The following is a 22,447-nucleotide window of genomic DNA, read 5'->3' on the forward strand; positions in this document are numbered from 1 at the left end:
GAGGGAGAGAGGAGCAAACTGAGCATGCTCAAGCCCTAGCCCTGGAGGTTTAAGCTGAAAACAGTAAGTCTGATACAGAAGCCCATGAGTACACAATAGAAGGAAATAAATGTGCTGTTTCTTTTGACAGAGAACTCAGAGCAGCATTACTTTGAGGGTTTACTGGTGTATTTATATAGACCTTTCTGATAAAGCTTACTTAGTTTTAGCCTTTCCTTCTCCTTTAAGCTTGTCCAAGAAATCACCCAAGCCACTCTTAAAGGCATAAACAGAATCAGCCATTACATCAATTTCTCATATTGTGTATTTTAAAATACTGCTACTAAAAAATACTGCTAGGACATGTAGCAAGTGCTTAGGATTTACTTAAAGGGATACTGTCATGGGAAAAAAAAATTTTTCAAAATGAATCAGTTAATAGTTCTGCTCCAGCAGAATTCTGCACTGAAAACCATTTCTCAAAAGAGCAAACAGATTTTTATATATTCAATTTTGAAATCTGACATGGGGCTAGACATATTGTCAGTTTACCAGCTGTCCCAGTCATGTGACTTGTGCCTGCACTTTAGGATGGAATTAGTTTCTGGCAGGCTGTTATTTCTCCTACTTAATATAACTGAATCAGTCTCAGTGGGACTTGGCTTTTACTATTAAAAGCTGTTCTTAGATCTACCAGGCAGCTGTTATCTTGTGTTAGGGAGCTACTACCTCGTTACCTTCCCATTGTTCTGTTGTTAGGCTGCTGGGGGGGGAAGGGAGGGGTGATATTACTCCAACTTGCGGTACAGCAGTAAAGAGAGACTGAAGTTTATCAGAGCACAAGTCACATGACTTGGGGCAGCTGGGAAATTGACAATATGTCTAGCCCCAGGTCAGATTTCAAAATTGAATATAACAACATCTGTTTGCTCTTTTGAGAAATGGATTTCAGAACAGAATTCTGCTGGAGCAGCACTATTAACTGATGCATTTTGGAAAAAAAAATTTTCTCATGACAGTATCCCTTTAAGCAATTTGCCTCAAGTTTAATGGAAAGCTGAAATACTCTATGACCATATTCAATTACAAATCTTTATTTGTATTAACCTAGTGTATCAAACCAAAGAAGATATATTAAGGGCATATGTGCTGATATTCTTAATTATAGGAATTTTGTTTTACACAGTTGAGTCTTTACCAAATATCTATTATGAAACCAAAATTCCAAGGGAGATTGAACCCCTATAAATATATAAACTTAAGTTGCTGATGAGACAGTGTTTCTCTTTGTAATGTATTTATTGCTGCTTCATATGGAATATCTCACTCTATCTCAGTTCAGTGACTGGTTAATGTTTCCTTAGATATGGGAGGGATTTAGGAGAGGTGGGCGGGACACAGGCTGGAGGATTAATAACAGGAAAAGGCAGAGAATTTAGGTGATATGTTGTCACTGATGGAATATACAACATAGTCTATTACAGATCTCCCTCTGAGTGTGAGACTGCGGGAGTTGGACATAAAAATTCTGTTTAAAGAGAAAGAAGAAAAATGAATCCTCTGTACCGGAGCCTCGTGCTCTTTATTCTGCTGAAATGTAAGTTTCTCTCTTGTACTGTAATTGCATTTTGTTGGCTTGGGTTATACTGGATATAAACAAACAGTGAGGCTTCTGGACAGGGGTGTTATTTAAAGATTTATTTTAAGTTTTAAAAATAAATGCAGAAGGTCCCTAGGGTTTTTTATGTTTCTTGTGTTGATCAAGTAGAACGTAGTTTGTCAAGACAAATGGGGTACAGAACCAAGGAAAAACAAGGCGCCCAGCTAGGGCTTTATTAGCATTTTGCTCTGTATACTTGACTTTTTTACCCTCTGGCATGGCTGTCCAATATCTCTGGTTAGTTCATAGGCAACTATTGGAGTAGATAGCCCCAGAGTAACTGTGGAAGAATCATGATACAAGCGAAGGGTCCCATGAGTAATAAAAAATGACCCAAGTCAATGAGTCCTCAAGTACATCCCATAGAAACCATAGGGACCCACAAGAGCAGAGGATCATTTTTGGATTGGTATCAGGGAGACCTAAGTGGAGTCTCCTGGAAAGCTTGTGATTTTGTTTGTGGGTCCAGTTAGCCAAACATTGACCTTTATGGTGGCCGCACTGAAGAAACTGAAGGGGCTGGGAGTCCGAGATGGACCAAGGTGCATGTTGAACGTCCCCAATAAAGTGCGGTAAAGCTCTTACAATGTCCTGTTATTAAAGCAGAGAGTTGGTTTGCTCTGTCTGAGACATTGAAAAAGTCCCCCAGGGTTCCTGTGCTACTTATATTCATGTATCTTAATCCTTAATTCATTAAATAAAGTGATGTTGTTTGGGACAGATGCAGCCATTAAAAGCAGAATGAGGCTCCATGGGGCCAAACGAGTTTCTGATTCAGCCCTACTACATGTGTATAAAGAATCAGTGAGGATTAAGGACAGGGGGTGGCAGTTAAGGATTTCTTTTAAGTTTGCAAAATGAATGCAGAAGATCCCTGGTATTCTTTGTTTTTTGTGTTTATAGAGTAGAATGTAGAATAGCAGGGAATTCATTTCAGTGGAGGCACCAGTTTAGTTTGTCAGGATAAATGGGGTGCAGCACCAAGGAATTCCCTGTCACTCAGCTCTATCTTTATTAGCCTTCTGCTCTACATCTTCACTACTGACCCCCTGGAATAGCTGTACAGACACCTGAATGAGGTTCCAACAGGTCTGTGATGTCATTCTTTATGTCCCATGTATTTTAGTCATTATTTCTTAGTGGTTTCCTCTGGGCGGGGGCACCATGTACCCAGTATCCACCCCTACCACCAAGTCAGGGGCTTGTCCTCGTCCAACAAATGCAAAGCCCAGAAAGTTGTGTAATACAGATTTCCATGTAACATGCAGTTGTGAAATATGTTTATAAATGAACAAATGATGAGTAGTTAGAAATGTGAAAGAACAAAATAAATATTAAGATAAAGTTGTATAACCAATATGAGGCAATTAAAATTAACATGAACACAGAAATTCCAGTGAAGAGGAGAGAAGGTGGGGGGGATGGGTGGATAGAGACCTGCCAATTATATTGTTGGTTTAACCAGGGCAGAAGCAGGTGCCACCGGGTCAATAAGGTAAAGAGCAGTTTCACTAGGAAATTTTGTGCAAATCAACATAATGTTTTGAAGTGAAACAGTTAATTGATACAAAGGGGTAAGAAATATATGGTTGTTGGCTTGTCATTGAATTATACAAGTAGGGATCTACATAGAGATATTCCCAACTGATACCTCAGGTTATGCTATGGGAATAATAGTCTTTATATCTGCTACGAAGTATACAAAGGGGTAATTACACTAATATAGATCAAAATCTCCCTCAAAATATCCTTATCCTGCAGCCTTGTGTCTTTATATGGTCACAGACTCAGTGACTTCTAATATCCTTATTATTTACAGAAGGGGGTATATTATCCCTTATAATACATGAGTGATACTCAGAGTTCCCTGTATAACTCAGCCTGCAGCCTTGTGCCTTTATATGGTCACAGAACAACCCCTCAGTGACTTCTAATATCCTTATCATTTACAGTAGGGGGTACATTATCCCTTATAATACATGAGTGATACTCAGAGTTCCCTGTATAACTCAGCCTGCAGCCTTGTGCCTTTATATGGTCACAGAACAACCCCTCAGTAACTTCTAATATCCTTATAATTTACAGTAGGGGGTACATTATCCCTTATAATACATGAGTGATACTCAGAGTTCCCTGTATAACTCAGCCTGCAGCCTTGTGCCTTTATATAGTCACAGAACAACCCCTCAGTGACTCCAGTGGTTCCAGTAAGTACTTAATGCAGTTACACAGTACAGTATATACAGTTGTATGTGTGACACGTCTCACTATTAAATATTTATATCCCACTAAGACCTGTCTCTGCATTTCTGGTTAGTGATATCTCCAGAGTCTCTTTGCTCCTGGGAAATACAAATAAGCGTCGGAGAAGGGAGAGACGTGATTTTGCCAGTGAACAACCCAAAGAACAGAATTTTTTCTTGGCGATTTGATACCGGAAACTTCTTTGAAAGCTTTGCTAAAACAGAAGCCGGAGGGAAGAAATGGGACATAAAGGATCAATTCAGAGGGAGACTGAGCAGCACAGAGAATGGATCTTTAATCATCACTAATATCACCATGAAGACCCCTCATATCTACTATGAATGGCCAGAAGAACGGACTGACTGTATCCAGAAGTATTCCCTCCTTATCTACAGTAAGTCTGACTCTCCTATTAAGCTATATACTACTCAGTAATAGCGAATTTCTCCCGGCAAAAAAATCGTGCAAAATAGTGAATTCTGAAAGTTCACAAAAAATATTGAAATTCGAACGTTTATGAAAAAATCGTGAAATTTGAATGGTTTCACTAAAAAAATCGTGAAATTTGAAGGTTTTCACACAAAAAAATCTGCCATTTTCACAAAAAATCGTGAAAATCAAAAATCGACGCTAGCGAATTTTAACCGGCGAATTTTCACGGGAGATTTGCGTATTTATTTGCCGGCAGCAAAACGTGAAAATTCGCCGCAGATTCGTGCCAGGCAAATTTATTCACCCATCACTACTCAGTAAAAAAAAAATATATAGAAGCATTTGCCCATGTAACCCTTTCTTGGCATACTCTCATAGAACAGGATCACACTCACATTTACTTGGCAGACATGACCTCTTTGCTTAGGAAGATACTGGGAAAACTGAAATTTACAGGTCAACACCTCCACCTAGTGGCCACTGAGGAGTACACCTTAGGGGAATAAAAAACACAAAGTTTCGCAATAAATATAAAGTTTAAATAGCAATAATGAAAATCAACATCAACCAAAACAAGTAATACTTATTTTAATCCAAATGAGTTATGTAACGATATCTGATTGTTGGTTTGCTTTACAGATGATCTCCCAGAAAACGATTCAGTTGTCAGATATATCCCTGGTAAATGTAAGTTCATTATCAATGCTTTTACACGGTACATACTTACAGTTCAGTTACATCTCACTTTTAATGCCCTGACTGGGGTCTATATCAGCCTTCTGAGATCATAAAAACAAAACATTGAAAGTGCCTAAAATATAATTTTTAGTAGGTGAGAGCCTGGTGCATTCTGTGATTGGGTGGTGGCATTTTTTTGTGTTTAAAGGATAAGTAAACCTTTTAAATAAGCAAATGTAAAATTGATGAGGGTGATATTCTAAGCACTTTTGCAATGTACATTCATTATTTATTTTTTTTAATTCCATGATATTAAGGGATACATGTACCGTTAATATGAATGAATTTTGTTACAACAGCGCCACCCGTTGGTCAGTTTCCCACCATTCTGTGCCTTATCCCCTTTTTCAGCTTTGAATGGCTGCCCCCATGACTACAAAGCAGCTTGTTTATATAAACTATTGTAGAGTTGCTGAAGCAAACATGTCAGTTTTACTTTATTTTCATTACTTGATTTTCATTATTTTTAAAGAGTAATTTTTTGGTGTTATTTTCCTTTAACATCTTGCAATTAAAAAAAAAAATAATGAATGTAAATAGCAAAAGTGCTTAGAATTGCATTCTCAATGTCTTCTTGCAGCTGCGCATGCGCAATAGAGTGAAAAGCTGAACTTCAACTAAAAAGTCGGCTATTTCGTTCTACTGCGCATGCGTCTGCCCAGGGAAATTTGAAGAAAGAAGAAGCAGGACGAGGATGGCTCCGTGGTGCTCACTGGTATAACCCCGGGCCGGTGCAGTTTTCTGCTGATAGGAGCATCGGCCCAGGGTTTCAGGTAAGTCAATACATTCACTTGGGGGTGCCTAACATTTGGCACCCCCAAGTGCACCAAGCTAGTGATGTATGAGTCGGGATTTCCCCGACCCGCACCCGACCCTAACCCGCCCTCCCTTAGCCCACGCCTGCCCGCATATGCACTTCCGGGTTGCTTTTATAGATCCATACCGCCCCACCGGTGATGTTATAAAAGGGGCGGGGGGAGCAGGCGCATCGTCTATAAAAGATGAACCCGGAAGTCGGCATTTTACGATGTCAGGCGGAGAGAGCAGAAGAAGAGCTCAACCAGCACCCGCCCGCCACCCGTGAAGAAGCATGCAAGGTCGGCCCGAACCCGCCCAACCCGAGGGTATCGGGCTGACCCGCACATCGCTACACCAAGCCTTTCCTTCTCCTTTAAGGAAATCTCACATGAGTTCTCCAATGAAGGCAGAGTATTAGGCCAAAACTGCATGCCAATTTCCCTAATATTCCCTGAGCAGGCTTTTATAATGGGACAGCTCCAAAATGGTAGTTGTCCAGAGCAAATATAATTTGAATTTAAAATTCAAGCTTTTTACGTTTTGCAATTTTTGAAATTGGTAGAATGGATGAGTTTTTTAATTAGAAATAGCTCAAAAACTCATCATAATCAAATGTGAGCTTATTTGAAATCTTGCATCTTGAAGTTTTTTCTTGATTAAAAATGTGAAAAAGGTCAAATCCAGCACATTCTGCTAATTATTTTCAATTAGTCTATCATATTTAAATACTTGAAATTGTTTTTGAAAAAATCTCAATCTCATCGGATTTTAGATGTTTTGCAATCGAGTCGATTCACTTAATAAATCTCCAACATTTGAGTTTCCTTATCCCAAAGTCAAATTTAAGGACTATCATCTTTTTTTTCAATGCAAACGATATGTGATTGTTGGTTTTCTTTACAGATCATTTTCGATTAGGGCATCCTGCTGTCAGAGATATCCTCGCTAAATGTAAGTTTATTATCAATGCTGATTCAATCACTGTTAATGTCCTGACTGGGGTTTATATCTGCCTGCTGAGCTCATAAAACAAAACACTGGGAGTGCCTAAAATATAACAGCCGATGAGAGTCTGATGTATTTTGTGATTGGGTGGTAACATTTTTATGTATATAAACTTTTAAAATAAGTGAATGTAAAATTGATGAGAGTACTATTCTAAGAACTTTTTTTGTAATTTACATTCATTGTTTTCTTTTTATTCCAAGATATTAAGGGATACATGTACTGTTCATATGAATGAATTTTGTTACAACAGCGCCACCTGCTGGTCAGTTTCCCACCAGTCTGACCACCAAGTAGTCAAGGAAGTTGTCAGGAGAAAGAAAGAGGCTGCTCTGATGTTCTTGTGGTTCTCACATCTTTCCTCTCATTCAAGAAGAGGCTTTATTACATATAACTAAATGGCAGACATATATAAAGATGATATTCAGGAGAAGAAACAAATGACATCAGAGTCACTATTCAATCCCATTGGTTAGTGGGCCTGTAACATGAAAATCCATTTGGTCTGTAAACTTAGCAATAAAATCTCCACCTTTTGTTCCCCCCAATGTTTCTGTCTATACACATAACAGCCAATCAGGTTACATCTCCTCTATTACACTCTAAAAATGTTTTGCTGTATTAAAATCAACATATTATTTCTTGATATGGTCAAGGCACATTTATAAAGGGTCGAATTTACAATTCATGTGAGTTTTTTAAAACTCCCATAAACTCGAAATTCGACCAATTGAAATTTATTAATAAAATCAGATTTTCTCAGCTCAGACAAATTAAATTGACCAGAAAACTCAAATCGAATTTGATTCAAAACCACTATAAATGTGATCTTAAATTCTCTAGCAGTAACATGGCATCCCCCTCTGGGCTAGCCTGCACCCCTACCTCTGTGGCCACCCCTAGAGGCCCCCTACCCAGCCACTACCTCTCTCTGGGCCCTCACGTATACCTGTGCTGTAGTTGTGGCATTGATCGGGGCCAGGGGGGAAACCATCAGAGAGCAGCGTGGGCTGTAGGCGGGTATCGGTCTGGGTCAGTTTTTACCCAGTGTCCAGCCCACCCATAGTTACATAGTAAAATCCAGTTGAAAAAAGACAAAGTCCATCAAGTCCAACCCCTCCAAATGAAAACCCAGCATCCATACACACACCCCTCCCTACTTTTAATTAAATTCTATAAACTCATCTATCTATACTAACTATAGAGCTTAGTATCACAATAGCCTTTGATATTATGTCTGTCCAAAAAATCATCCAAGTCCCTCTTATAGTCATTAACTGAATCAGCATCACAACATCACCCGGCAGTGCATTCCACAACCTCACTGTCCTGACTGTGAAGAACCCCCTACGTTGCTTCAAATGAAAGTTCTTTTCTTCTAGTCTAAAGGGGAGGCCTCTGGTACGGTGATCCACTTTATGGGTAAAAAGGTCCCCTGCTATTTGTCTATAATGTCCTCTAATGTACTTGTAAAGTGTAATCATGTCCCCTCACAAGCGCCTTTTTTCCAGAGAAAACAACCCCAACCTTGACAATCTCCCCTCATAATTTAACTCTTCCCTCCGTCTAACCAGTTTAGTTGCACTTAGTCTCTGCACTCTCTCCAGCTCATTTATATCCCTCTTAAGGACTGGAGTCCAAAACTGCCCCCATACTCCAGATGAGACCTCACCAGGGACCTATAAAGAGGCAGAATTATGTTTTCATCCCTTGAGTTAATGCCCTTTTTTATGCAAGAACTTTATTTGCTTTAGTGGCCACAGAATGACACTGCCCAGAATTAGACAACGTGTTATCTACAAAGACCCCAAGATCCTTCTCATTTAAGGAAACTCCCAACACACTGCCATTTAGTGTGTAACTTGCATTTATATTATTTTTGCCAAAGTGCATAACCTGCATTTATCAACATTGAACCTCATTTTCCAGTTTGCTGCCCAGTTTCCCAATTTAGACAAATCACTGTGCAAAGTGGCAGCATCCTGCATGGAACCTATAGTTCTGCACAATTTAGTATCATCTGCAAAAATAGAAACAGTACTTTCAATGGCCACCTCCAGGTCATTAATAAACAAGTTGAAAAGCAAAGGACCTAGTACAGAGCCCTGCGGTACTCCACTAACAACACTGGTCCAATTAGAAAATGTTCCATTTACCACCACTCTTTGTAGTCTATCTTTTAGCCAGTTCTCTATCCAGGTACAAATACTAAGTTCCAGGTCAACATTCCTTTAAGTCCAACCCTGCTGTTAGTTGTATGGCGGGATATCTTTTCAATATGCTTGAGTTTATTTCAATAGCATTTGTATTAAATTGAGGGCTGTGTTGTGTTACAAAATCCATGGGTATAGTATTAATAGAACAGAACGAATGCGTTGGATAGCAAGAAGTAGCCCACAACAATAACCCAAAGTGGCCTTACTGCTTACACTGGAAACAACTTTTATAATTTTTTTGGATTAATGTAAGGTTCAAAAAATTCACAAAGGCTGAATTCATAAACTGTGTGAATTTCAGTCCCAATTTATTTTATTAGAATAATCACTAAAAGTTTCAAAATCCCCTTTTGTCCTACACCAAATTCATAATAAGTCATCGATATTGAGCCCCCCCAAAATGAAACAGTTAAAGAAGCTATAAGAAGGTGGAACCATTTTTTCCCATTTTGTGCCTTTCTTCTGCAGTTAAAATTTATTACTGTATAAAAAATAATTGTGCGTGAGTAGAAGCGTCGCTGCTTGTAAAAGAAAAGATTGTAGTTGTAGTAATCTAAGACCTTCAGGCCAAGTCTGATATTGCTAGGAAGGTGTAAGACAAGTGGCTGTAGGTATTGGTTTACCAATTGGGCTAAGGGTTCATCTAGGGAGCCTATTCCAGAAATGACGGGAACCGAGTCCAAACCACTTTATAAAGTCAGCGTTGATGATAATATAATAGAATCAATGTATAACTTCACAAACTTTCCAAAGTTCCACCTGTCTATCATTCGAAATAACAACCATTTCAAAAGCCAAATAATTTTTTTGGGGTGCTGTATTGACAACCTATTATTAATTTGGTGTGGAACTTTGTTGATTATACCAATAATACTGAATTGGAACTGAAATAAGAACTTTAATAGATGTAGTTGGCGTTACATAGAAACTTTGTACTCTCTAGTTAGAGATTACCAGTCAAGATATCCAGTAGCCCCGTGGCAGTTGTTCTCTTCTACTGCACTAGTAGCTAATCATGAAGGTTACTAGCTCATTCTTGGTTAGCCCCTCTCCATCTAGAAATAGCTACACAGTAGTCAGTCGTTATATGGAGGTAAATATGGATGTCTATCAGACAGCAGATCCAGACAGGTAGACCAATAGCTTTACTTTAAGATTTAAAAATGACCAGTTATGCAAGGAAAGGTGTTTTGGTTAGGTCCATTGTTTGACCAGTTAACTTATTTACCAAGTATGTTTAGGGGCCTATTTAAGATTGCTTGTGCTTTTCCACTCGAGAAATCTTTGAGAAAACCTCACGAGTTTTCTAATGAAGGCAGGATTTCAGGTAAAAAATGTTCTGACTTTTCTGCGAGTGGGCTTTTATAATGGGACAACTGAATGGGATTGAAATGTAAGCAATGTTTTTAATTGAGGTGTTGTTTTTTAAAGTTGGTAGACTGGGTAGAATGCCAGTTCTGCATTCAAGTTTTTTTCAAATAGACAATGATTAAGGGGTATTCCCAAACGCTTTAAGTGTCCATCACACTGCGACCACCTGTTTTTTAATGTTTCAATAGATAGTGGTCTTTACTCTATAAAACATTGTGCCCTACGAAAAATTTTTGTCTTTTTATTTTGGATAATCGAAGCTCTAGGAGCTCTTTATAGGTGTGGGTGCACTGAATCCTCTGCAGCCATTCTGAGTTTTGTTAAAATTAGAAAAAACTTGAAAGCTCACCAAACTTAAATGGTCACTTATTTAAAATCTTGCATCCTGAAGTTTTTCATGATTAAAAATGTGAAAAAGGTCAAATTCAGCACATTCGGCTCATTATTTTCAATTAGTCTACTAGCTTTAAATATTTTAGATATTTTTTTGTAGAAAAACTGAAAAAATCATGTACAATTTGTCTAGCACAACTCCCACAGCTTTTAGTTTCCAAATTTCCACACTCGAGTTCATTTGCTTAATACATCTCCAACAATGGTGTTTCTCAAACTCAAAGTCCAATTTTTGAGAACTGCAATCATGAAGAATTCTAACATTTATGAAATGTGATCCAATTGATGATACGACAGTGTAGGGTTTCAATTATCTGGGGTCCTGAGTAGCTCTCAGGACTTGGACCACCATTGATACATTGGACCTTCTGGTGAGTACCCTGTGTGAGGTCAGTTAGTGATGCAAGATGGGTAAGGTTTTCAGACACAGAACAGAGGATTAGTAGGAGAATTAGATCAGCCTTCAGGTCAGGCACAGGACACAGTGAAACATTGTCTACTTTATAAGGCATAAAAAGAACCAACAGAAAACGAGTTCTGGTTTTTGTAGGTGAGCAGAAGACTTGTTGGGATAGGTGGGAAAGCTGCTATTTGTATTATAATTTTTCATGAATAAGATCTCTATTTGGGTTCCCATATGTATTATTTCTAAAAGTTTCTCATTAAGGCACACATCCTTAATACTTTGGAATCTTCACATGTCTCTAGGCTGTAGGCAGCCATAAAACAGCCCCTATTATAATTAGCCATACCGTTGCACCACAATTTATTGGCACTGACATGCATATGAATTGTATGGTTTGATCCTGCCATTGTAGTACAGGGCTGTTAGTTGTATTTGGCTGTGGTTGGCACAAATCATATCTCTGTGCCTCAGTACATGGGTCTAATGCTACAGTGCTGCCCTGTAAGATATACCTGATAATACAGAGGTTAAAATGTATTCTTATTAAAGGGTCTCTTCCTTCAACCATATCTATGGATTGGCCACCTATATAGAATAAGGAAAGTCAGTATTCATTTAGCTTAAGGGTTATTATGTGATCTTTATAGGGATTTAATAGCAAATAAAACTTTAAAACACATGTATATAAAGAGAGGTGTATTGGGAAGGGTTGTTGATCATTCTGTAGTGATTAAACTGACACACACACAAGTAAAACCAGGAGATTTATTGATACTTAGCAGTCTCTGTGGGACCCCTCCATACAATGGCTCAGCAGTAATTCCAACGTAACCAGGCACTTCCAAGTCCAGGCCAAACTCAAACAGCTTTTCTCCAAACTAAGAGTTATATATGTTTCCTTCGCACAGAATACAAGAAGAGTATACATTTTATTGGAAGAAATACTATATATGGTAAAAATACATTATTATTGAGTATATCGCATCAGTTAGCATACTATATATGGTCAAAATTAAGCATTAAACAGCAGTGCAGGGCCACGCTGGGCAGGCGCCCTAGGCAGGCCCGGTAGTTGCAGCGCCTGTTTAGTGTGCACATGCGCGAATTTGCATGCATGGTTTGGCCATTCCAGAGTTGACAACCTACTGGACTATTTATGGGGCCAAACCAATGGCCTTTCCTACTGATATCATGCAAGGATTGGCTAGATATTTATTAAAATGCCCATCTGGGGAGCATCAAATCAGCCTGTTAATGCAGCCCTACCTGATGGACCTCCTCAACTAAACTGATAAAAACCAAGCACTACTGTGTCTGAACTGCACAATAAACATATTTATTTATCTTCCCTGTTAATAGGAGAGGAGCCAGAAGAACCAAGGGGAACCATTGGAGGAGAACCAGAACTTGAAAGACAAGGAAGTCTCATTTACAGATTATGGAAAGGTTTAAACAATCTTTGGAAGGTAAGGACTTTTTTGGCATCCCCTAGTGATTAAGTCTTAAAAGATCTTATAACTTGGCTTTATTTTATTTCTCTTTCAGGTATAAAGAGGAAAATCGAATTTAAAAAGAACTCACAGCCACAAATACCAGTTTGATGTACCAGTAATAATTCTTGATTGCAGATATTAATGAATTGATCAGTACTGCACTTTACTTATTTCCTCTCTCTCATTGGTCTGTCATCAGTGTCCCTTATAGAGGGAAAATATAATCAAAATATAAAATGATCCAGTCCTATCTGCTTTTCTGGTTCAACCTGTAGATTTAGAGCCAAATGATTGAATATTGCCTTAGAACTGATTAAAGAGATTCAGATGTAGTGATATAACCATCCATGGCATTGAAAACAATGACCAACTAGATGACTCCTACTGAGAGCCTCATTAATCCAAGAAGATCTGAGCAACTTTGCAATTTTTGCAGTTTTTTAAAGATTTTTACTCATTCAAATTAGAAAGTGAAATGGGAGTCAGCGAGAGTCCATAAAAATGTAACTTTTGTAGAGTTCTAGGAGTGAGGGAGTTACTAGCAAGTTGGTTCTACTCAGGACTGGGTTTAGATGATACCCAGGCATTGAGTGAAAGTGATAAACTCAACTTTAAAAGCAAAACAAGAGGGATATATTTATATGACATAATTGCCCAGATTCAATTCAGTCATAAAAACTGGTCTCCTGGTTTATCATGTGAAAATTCAAGGACAAGATTCAATTCGAGGAGAAAAATCTTTTCTCCTGAATCAGTTCCGTTTTTTTTACCATAGAGTTTTCACTGGTGAGACTGGGACAATAGGATCTTAGCCCATAGTACTGTATTACTGGTGAGACTGGGACAATAGGATCTCAGCCCATAGCCCTGTATTACTGGTGAGACTGGGGCAATAGAATCTCAGCCCATAGTCCTGTATTACTGGTGAGACTGGGACAATAGGATCTCAGCCCATAGTCCTGTATTACTGGTGAGACTGGGGCAATAGGATCTCAGCCCATAGTCCTGTATTACTGGTGAGACTGGGACAATGGGATCTCAGCCCATAGTCCTGTATTACTGGTGAGACTGGGGCAATAGGATCTCAGCCCATAGTCCTGTATTACTGGTGAGACTGGGACAATAGGATCTCAGCCCATAGTCCTGTATTACTGGTGAGACTGGGGCAATAGGATCTCAGCCCATAGCCCTGTATTACTGGTCTGTCTGAGGCAATATAGTTCAGCTATGTTACATGCATTTAGTAGACGTGTCCCTGAATTTTCAAATAATCTCATATCCATAAAGTAACATATATCAGTCTCATAGTCATTTTTATGTTCTGTTCATCTTTTTGGAGTTATTTTAAGTGCATCATGTTTCCCCATCTGCCTTTCATTTTAATTTCCAGAGGACGCATAGAATTTATTGAAACCTGCATGATGTTTTTTATTGAAGTTTTTTATATAGGGTTTTGCCCAAAAACTCCAAAAATTTGAGCGATTCGAGTTTTTTCCTGCAGAAAACTTGATTCATTCGAGGTTTCTGATTTCGGGACTCAGACTCACAGAATTGGGTTTATCCCAATCGAGTTTATTCTTAAATAAGAAACAATTCAAGTTGGGAGTTCATTCCAGTTCATTAGAGGTATAAAAAACTAGGGATGCACCAAATCCAGGATTCTTTCGGGATTCAGCCTTTTTCAGCAGGATTCAGATTCGGACAAATCCTTCTATCCGGCGAACCAAATTTGCATATGCAAATTAGGGGCAGGAAGGGAAATTGCGTGACTTTTTGTCACAAACAAGGAAGTAAAAAATGTTTTCCCCTTACCACCCCTAATTTGCATATGCAGATTCGGTATTCGGCCGAATCTTTTGCGAAGGATTTGGGGGTTCGGCCAGATCCAAAATAGTGGAATCGGTGCATCCCTATAAAAAACTGAAACACTTGACCTTTGATAAAAAAAAAACCTAAATGTGTCCCTGAGTAGTGTGTAAGGGACTATAGGATAGCATTGTACACATTTGCTCAGGTCTAGTAACCCTTAGTACCCAAATATTTGATTTTAGACAGGTATCCAGTAAAAAAAACCCATTGTTTGGTTGCTATGGGTTACTAGAACTTTTTATTATACCAGTTAAACATAAGGACATACAGAAAGCTTTATTATATCCATGCAGTGAGCATCCATGCAGTGAGCATCCAATGCTGTGCAGCCATCATGGATACATTGAGTAGAACTATAGTGGGCCCTGCCATTGTTGGGAAATGGAAAACCAATATTTAATATGTTTCAGCATTCTATAAAGAGCTGGAACTGGACTGGACCTCGGAGGTGAAAGTAAGTTTAAGGTGGGAGCCCTGTCACTGTCACTTACAGACTTACAAACCTTACAACATTTGTAATTATTATATATTGCAAAGTGGCTTATCATTATATTTTCTTTTATTAGGCAAACAATTATTGTTGTGATAGTTACATTATATGAAATATAACATTAAAATGTAACAATTCACTTTTTTACAAAACCACTACTTGGAAATTATACCCATCAGAAGATGATCCGTCTGGCTTTGGCCTCAGTGATACTCATTATTACTTTATATCTGATCATCCAAGAGAAACTTGAACATCAGCAACGGATTGGCTGGTTAAATTGTAACTACTCATGGGCGGGGCCTCTTAATTTGAATCTCTGTTTTGGTTGAACAGAGAGACATGTCCATCAAGTAAAACCTTATGCTGAATAATTCCTATTATATGTTCTTGTTGATCCAGTGGAAGGAGATAGTCCCCATTTGACACAATTATCATATTTCTCCAAAGGGAATAAATGCTCATTCTATAAAATAAGTGTCAGACTGGTCTGACGGGACACCGAGAAAAAACCCAGTGGGCCCTGACCCTCATGGGCCCCTGCTGGGCCAGACCCCCTCTCCTGATGCTTGTTTTTTGCTTTTTTAAAAAAAGGATTTTGGTGATGCGCAGCGTGACGATGGGGCGCCTTGTGTGCATGCGCGCCAAGGGGGAGCCGTGTGTGCATGTGCACCAAGGGGGTGGCGCATGGCGTGCACAGTAGGGGGACAGGGGGGCCTGTAGGGGGGCCCTGGACTGCAGTCCCGGTGGGCCCTGGGCTCCCCAGTCCGACCCTGATTGGAGTAGTCCCTGGATGACCACTGTATAAAAAGAGCCAGATTCAATTTGAATTATTTTTTCTTATTTTCCAGTTCCCTGGACTTGGGTTTGTCAGTTTCTTCTCTATTTAGTATTATTATTAATTGATATCCTCATCATGCCTGATATCATGGGTGATATTCTACCAGAAGCTTCACACAATGACTTATGGTTTAATACAGTTCCCTCTAGTGATGAAATTAGATCATAGCAAACTTATATATCTCTTATGATGTTTTCTCAAACTGCCAAACTCGATTTGAGAAGTGAAACTTTTTTGTAATTTACAAGCCATTTTTTTTGGTTGAAAAAAGGACATTTTAAGAAGATTAAGGAAGTGATGCACTTCCTTTGTATGACTGCAATATATATATATATATACCACCACTGTGATTTTAAGAACTTTTGCGAAAAAAATTCCCAGATATATAAAGAAATAATTTTGAACAAATAGTGTGTTCATAAATAGTTTGTGGTGGGTAACTATATGATTTTGGTTATTCTTGACCATTCTTCATGTATAGAATGTGAAAGGTTCCCCTTCTTTATATAAGTACTGAGCCAAATATAAATCAAGCTGGGCAGATTCACTTTGAAATTAAACCAACAAAATATAATTAAAATTAAATTAAATTTTAAATTAACATTCATTTCAAACAGATTTCTCTTTTAAAATATCAAAACCAAGAAAATGGGTTTATAGTAAAGGCCTCCAGTTCCATAGGTCCTTGGCATTTAATGCATGGCAGGTTCTGCTCCTCCTGTTTGAGCCAGAGGAGGAGCAGTACCAGGAGCACAACAGGTCCTGGGTTTGAAACCAGGTTGTTCCTGACACAAACATGCACAATGGTATCTGAACTTTACATGGGAGCCAGGGAGACATGGATGTGTCCAAACACATTCTGCAGCTCTGCATTTGGACATCAGCTATAGGGGAATTGGGGTGCCCCCGACACTTTTGTAATTGTGGTTGATAAAATAACAGTTATGCAATGAAATAGGTTGCACACAAAACACATTTAACTTCAAATAAGGATTTTATAAATAGCCAAAGAAGGGTCTTTATATTAAAGACAGAAATAAAGTGAGCAGTGGTAAGTGGGATTAGTTACATAGGTAATTTGGATTGAAAAAAGACCAATGTCCATCAAGTTCAACCCCTCCAAAAGAAACCCAGTGTGCTATATATACAAATACTATACTTATTACTGTAGATCTTAAGATCCCATTAGTCTTGAATATTATACTTGAAGCCATCTTCCCCGGGACATGTAGCAATTGGTTAGAAACAACGAGATTTGCCTCAAGTTGTCTGGAGGAATAAAATACTCTATGACTATAAAGTAAAACTCATCATTTATATTAGACTAGGGAAAAGAAACAAGGACAATGTATTAAAGGTGTATGTGCTCATATTGTAGATTATATGAAATATCTTTACCAAATATACATTATGATGCCAAAATTGTGAGGGAGATTGAACCCCTTTATAGATATGAACTTAAGTTGCTGCTGAGACTGTGTTTGTGTTTGTAATGTATTTATTGCTGCTTTATATGGGATATCTCACTTCTTCTCAGTTCAGTGACTGGTTAATGTTTCCTTAGATATGGGAGGGATTTAGGAGAGGTGGGAGGGACACAGGCTGGAGGATTAATTGAAGGAGAAGGCAGTGAATTTGGAATCACAATTCACAGAGCACTAGTAAAGATCTCCATCTGGGTGCGAGACTGCGGGGAGTTGAACATATAAATTCTGTACAAAGAGAAAGAAGAAAGAGAAGGAAAATGATTCCTCTGTACCGGAGCCTCCTGCTCTTTATTCTGCTGAAATGTAAGTTTTTTTGATTGCACTATATTTGTATATTCTTGTACTAGATGGTTATAAAGAAACAGTGAAGCTTTTGGAGTTATAGATTATTTTTAAATTTGCAAAATGTATGTAGAAGGTTCTAGGTTTCTTTATGTAGAATAGCAGGCAATGGATTTCAGTGCAGTCAGTACTCAGTTGAGTACAAATGGCTGTGCATCTAACCTGCCTTGTAGCCATAGTGGTAGTGGGTGTTGTCCCAACACTGGTCGGTTAATAGTCAAATGGGCAACATCAATTAAAGTGAAGTTGAGCAACTTTGGAAGAATCATAAGGATACTGGAGATGGTGCCCAGGGTAAACAAATGGAAGCACATTCCTCAAGTACATACTTTAGGAGCCAAATACAGTTAATAGAGAATCATTTCTGGATTGGAATAAGGGAGAACTATTTGGGAACACCTGGAAAGCTTGTGATTTTGTTTGTGTGCCCGGGATGGCCAAAATGTGCCCACACTAAAGCAACAATAAATATTCAGGTCGTCCTACAGCAGAGGCTTTCTGAGATAGAGTCTACTAAGGTGGGTGTTTAAGTAGACCAATAAAAGTGGAGTAAAGCTCTTAATATGACAGTCCTGTTATTTAATCAGAGAGTGAGTTTGCTCTCTATGTATATGATATGTACAGGGTTCATGTGCTACATGTTCATTGATGAGTTCCTTCATTTTTTAGATAAAATGGTTTTGATTATTGTTTGGGGACGAGACAATTGGGACAGATGCAGTCATGAAAAACAGAGTTAAGGTTCATTGGGGAAAGTGAGTTTCTGATATTCACCTTCTTTATATCCCATGTATTCTCCCTAGTGGTTTCCTCTGATTGGGGCACCATGTTCCCAGTATCCACCCCTACTACCAAGTCATTTCTGTGTCCTGGGCCAACGTATAAGTCCCACAGAGACTTGTGTAATGCTGTTTGTGTATATCCATGTTATATGCAGCTGTGTAATTTTACTTAAAAAAATATTTAGGTAAAGTTGCATAACCCATATGAGGCAATCGATGGGAATCAAAATAAACCTGAACATAGAAATTCCAGTGATGAGGAGAGAAGGCAGGGAGGATGGATCGATAGAGGCCTCCCAAAGTTGTTGTTGGTTTAACCAGGACTGAAGCAGGTGTCTCCCGGGTCAATAGGGTAAAGTGCAGTTTCACTAGGAATTTTGTGAGTGTCTACAGAATGGATTCACATAGAGATATCCCCCAACTGATAACTCAGGCTATTCCCTGTATAACTCAGCCTGCAGCCTTATGCCTTTATATGGTCACATAACCCCTCAGTTACTTCTAAAATCCTTATCATTTACAGTAGGGGGTACATTATCCCTTATAATACATGAGTGATACTCAGAGTTCCATGTATAACTCATCCTGCAGCCTTGTGCCTTTATATGGTCACAGAACAACCCCTCAGTGACTTCTAATATCCTTATCATTTACAGTAGGGGGTACATTATCCATTATAATACATGAGTGATATTCAGAGTTCCCTGTATAACTCAGCCTGCAGCCTTGTGCCTTTATATGGTCACAGAACCCCTCAGTGACTTCTAATATCCTTATCATTTACAGTAGGGGGTACATTATCCCTTATAATACATGAGTGATACTCAGTTCCCTGTATAACTCAGCCTGTAGCCTTGTGCCTTTATATAGTCACAGAACAACCCCTCAGTGACTTCTAATATCCTTATCATTTACAGTAGGGGGTACATTATCCCTTATAATACATGAGTGATACTCAGTTCCCTGTATAATTCAGCCTGTAGCCTTGTGCCTTTATATGGTCACAGAACAACCCCTCAGTGACTTCTAATATCCTTATAATTTACAGTAGGGGGTACATTATCCCTTATAATACATGAGTGATACTCAGAGTTCCCTGTATAACTCAGCCTGCAGCCTTGTGCCTTTATATGGTCACAGAACAACCCCTCAGTGACTTCTAATATCCTTATCATTTACAGTAGGGGGTACATTATCCCTTATAATACATGAGTGATACTCAGAGTTCCCTGTATAACTCAGCCTGCAGCCTTGTGCCTTTATATGGTCACAGAACACCTTGTTGATATTCTAATATTTCGCAGAAGGAGTAACATTATTTTCTGCATATAAGTATAGACATTTATAAATAATTGTTGGTTTGCCTTACAGGTATTTTCCCAGAAATGAACCTGTTCTTCAGTTGGGCCAGTGGTTCCAGTAAGTATTTTCCTAGTCCTCTTACCCATTATGGTAGTTACAGTTTAAAACACATCTCACTATTAATTCCTGAATTGGCTTCTATCCTTGCCTCTTTCACATCTAAGTTCCACTCAAAGATAGAGTGATCTACTTACTGTAATTCCTGTTAGGTACCAGGTGCTAGTGCAGTGTATCGACCCAAACCTGCCTAGGGTCAAAATTTAGATCCAAGCAACGTAGTCACTGCAGCACACTGGAAACTGCCAATTTCATACCTCCCAACTGTCCCTTTTTCGGAGGGACAGTCCCTCTTTTGACAGCTCAACCCGCAGTCCCTCATTTGTACTGGAAAGTCCCTCTTTTCTCTGCACTGAACAGCCAGAAAAAGAAACAAAGTTTCTCACTTAATTGGCTTTTAGCAGAGAGCCCAGAACAGCTAACAGGTGCAAATAAGATACTTTGTAACAATTTTGAGACACAAAAACACAGTTTAGATAAGGAGAAATATTTTCAAACTTTGATAACCTGCCAAATTTTGTAAAACAAACATGGTAATTAGGGGGTGTGGCCACAGAAAGGGGTGTGGTCAAAAAATTGCTGCGCTACATGCGGAAAAAAATTTTTGTCCCTCTTTTTACTTCCAAAATGTTGGGAGGTATGCAATTTGTTCAAAAAAGTGATCTATTGGCTCATAGTAGACAAATCAAACAGGCAACATTTCGGACCCTCCTGGGTCCTTTATCAAGCCTCGGTGTCCGAAAATTGCCAGTTTCCAGTGTGCTGCAGTGACTACTTGATTCTTTCACATCTAAGGACATACGGTATAATCAAAAAGTAATTTGGAATAGTTCTTCATACACCATTCCATTGACAGTGCCAAATATCTAACTTTCATCATCTGGGAGTCCTTGTATAGTTTGCCTGTATTTTCTACTGGATTATTAGCCTTAATCATTAACGTGGGGATTGGGCTGATGGAGAATATTTATCCCACTAAGACCTGTTTCTGTATTTCTTGATAGTGATATTTTGGGAGGATCTGTGCCACAGTGAAATACATATAAGTGTCAGAGAAGGTGGAGACGTGATTTTGCCAGTGAACAAACTGAAGAATGGAACTTTTTATTGGCAATATGATAACGGGTTCACGTTTTTGGAGATTGCTAAAACAGAAGCTGGAGGGAAGATATGGGACATAGAAGATCAATTCAGAGGGAGACTGAGCAGCACAGAGAATGGATCTTTAATCATCACTAATGTCACCATGAAGGACAGACAAAACTACTTTGAATGGCCAGAAGTATGGACTGACTGTATCCAGAAATATTTTCTCCTGATCTCCAGTAAATCTCACTCTCTTATTAACCTATATACTGATCAGTAACACATTATAAATCTGCATTTACCCATAACGGCTCATTAATTCATTCAAGTCTGATAAACAAAATGCAAAAATGAATGTAACTTGTCCATTATTTTTAAATGGGCTGTTCACCTTTGAGCTAACTGTTATTATGATGTAGAGAGAGATATTCGGAGACAGTTTGCAATTAGTTATCATTTTCTATTATTTGTGGTTTTTGAGTTATGTAAGGTATACTGTCATGGGAAAAAAAACATTTTTTCAAAAAGAATTAGTTAATAGTGCTGCTCCAGCAGAAATCTGCACTCAAAAGAGCAAACAGATTTTTTTATATTCAATTTTGAAATCTGACATGGGCTAGACATATTGTCAATTTCCCAGCTGCCCCTGGTCATGTGAACCTCAGAGTTCCCTGTATAACTCAGCCTGCAGCCTTGTGCCTTTATATGTTCACAGAACCCCTCAGTGACTTCTAATATCCTTATCATTTACAGTAGGGGGAACATTATCCCTTATAATACATGAGTGATACTCAGAGTTCCCTGTATAACTCAGCCTGCAGCCTTGTGCCTTTATATGGTCACAGAACAACCTCTCAGTGACTTCTAATATCCTTATCATTTACAGTAGGGGGTACATTATCCCTTATAATACATGAGTGATACTCAGAGTTCCCTGTATAACTCAGCCTGCAGCCTTGTGCCTTTATATGGTCACAGAACAACCCCTCAGTGACTTCTAATATCCTTATCATTTACAGTAGGAGGTACATTATCCCTTATAATACATGAGTGATACTCAGAGTTCCCTGTATAACTCAGCCTGCAGCCTTGTGCCTTTATATGGTCACAGAACAACCCCTCAGTGACTTCTAAAATCCTTATCATTTACAGTAGGGGGTACATTATCCCTTATAATACATGAGTGATACTCAGAGTTCCCTGTATAACTCAGCCTGCAGCCTTGTGCCTTTATATGGTCACAGAACAACCCCTCAGTGACTTCTAATATCCTTATCATTTACAGTAGGGGGTACATTATCCCTTATAATACATGAGTGATACTCAGAGTTCCCTGTATAACTCAGCCTGCAGCCTTGTGCCTTTATATGGTCACAGAACAACCCCTCAGTGACTT

The 22,447-nt window shown here is 38.7% G+C and overlaps 2 protein-coding genes across 6 annotated transcripts in view; both read left to right on the plus strand.

Moving 5' to 3' along the window:
• The window catches only part of LOC108699426 (SLAM family member 5), a 119,480-nt gene that overhangs the window by 10,837 nt on the left and 86,196 nt on the right, over window positions 1-22,447 (plus strand). The gene's annotated exons all lie outside the window — the stretch shown is intronic.
• Window positions 1,130-22,447, plus strand: part of LOC121397217 — a 28,542-nt gene continuing 7,224 nt past the window's right edge. For 3 of the 5 annotated variants that reach the window (XM_041573618.1, XM_041573620.1, XM_041573622.1), the window contains exons 1-3: window positions 1,241-1,576; window positions 3,957-4,136; window positions 21,150-21,290. In XM_041573618.1, the coding sequence (XP_041429552.1) occupies window positions 1,531-1,576; window positions 3,957-4,136; window positions 21,150-21,290 (367 nt within the window). In that variant the 5' untranslated portion in view covers window positions 1,241-1,530. Of the gene's footprint in view, window positions 1,577-3,956; window positions 4,137-19,749; window positions 19,966-20,969; window positions 21,291-22,447 lie in introns of those variants that run through there. The other 2 variants (XM_041573619.1, XM_041573621.1) reach the window with 2 other exon arrangements.

Source organism: Xenopus laevis, chromosome 8L (assembly GCF_017654675.1).
Source record: "Xenopus laevis strain J_2021 chromosome 8L, Xenopus_laevis_v10.1, whole genome shotgun sequence".
Classification (NCBI taxonomy): Eukaryota; Metazoa; Chordata; class Amphibia; order Anura; family Pipidae; genus Xenopus; species Xenopus laevis.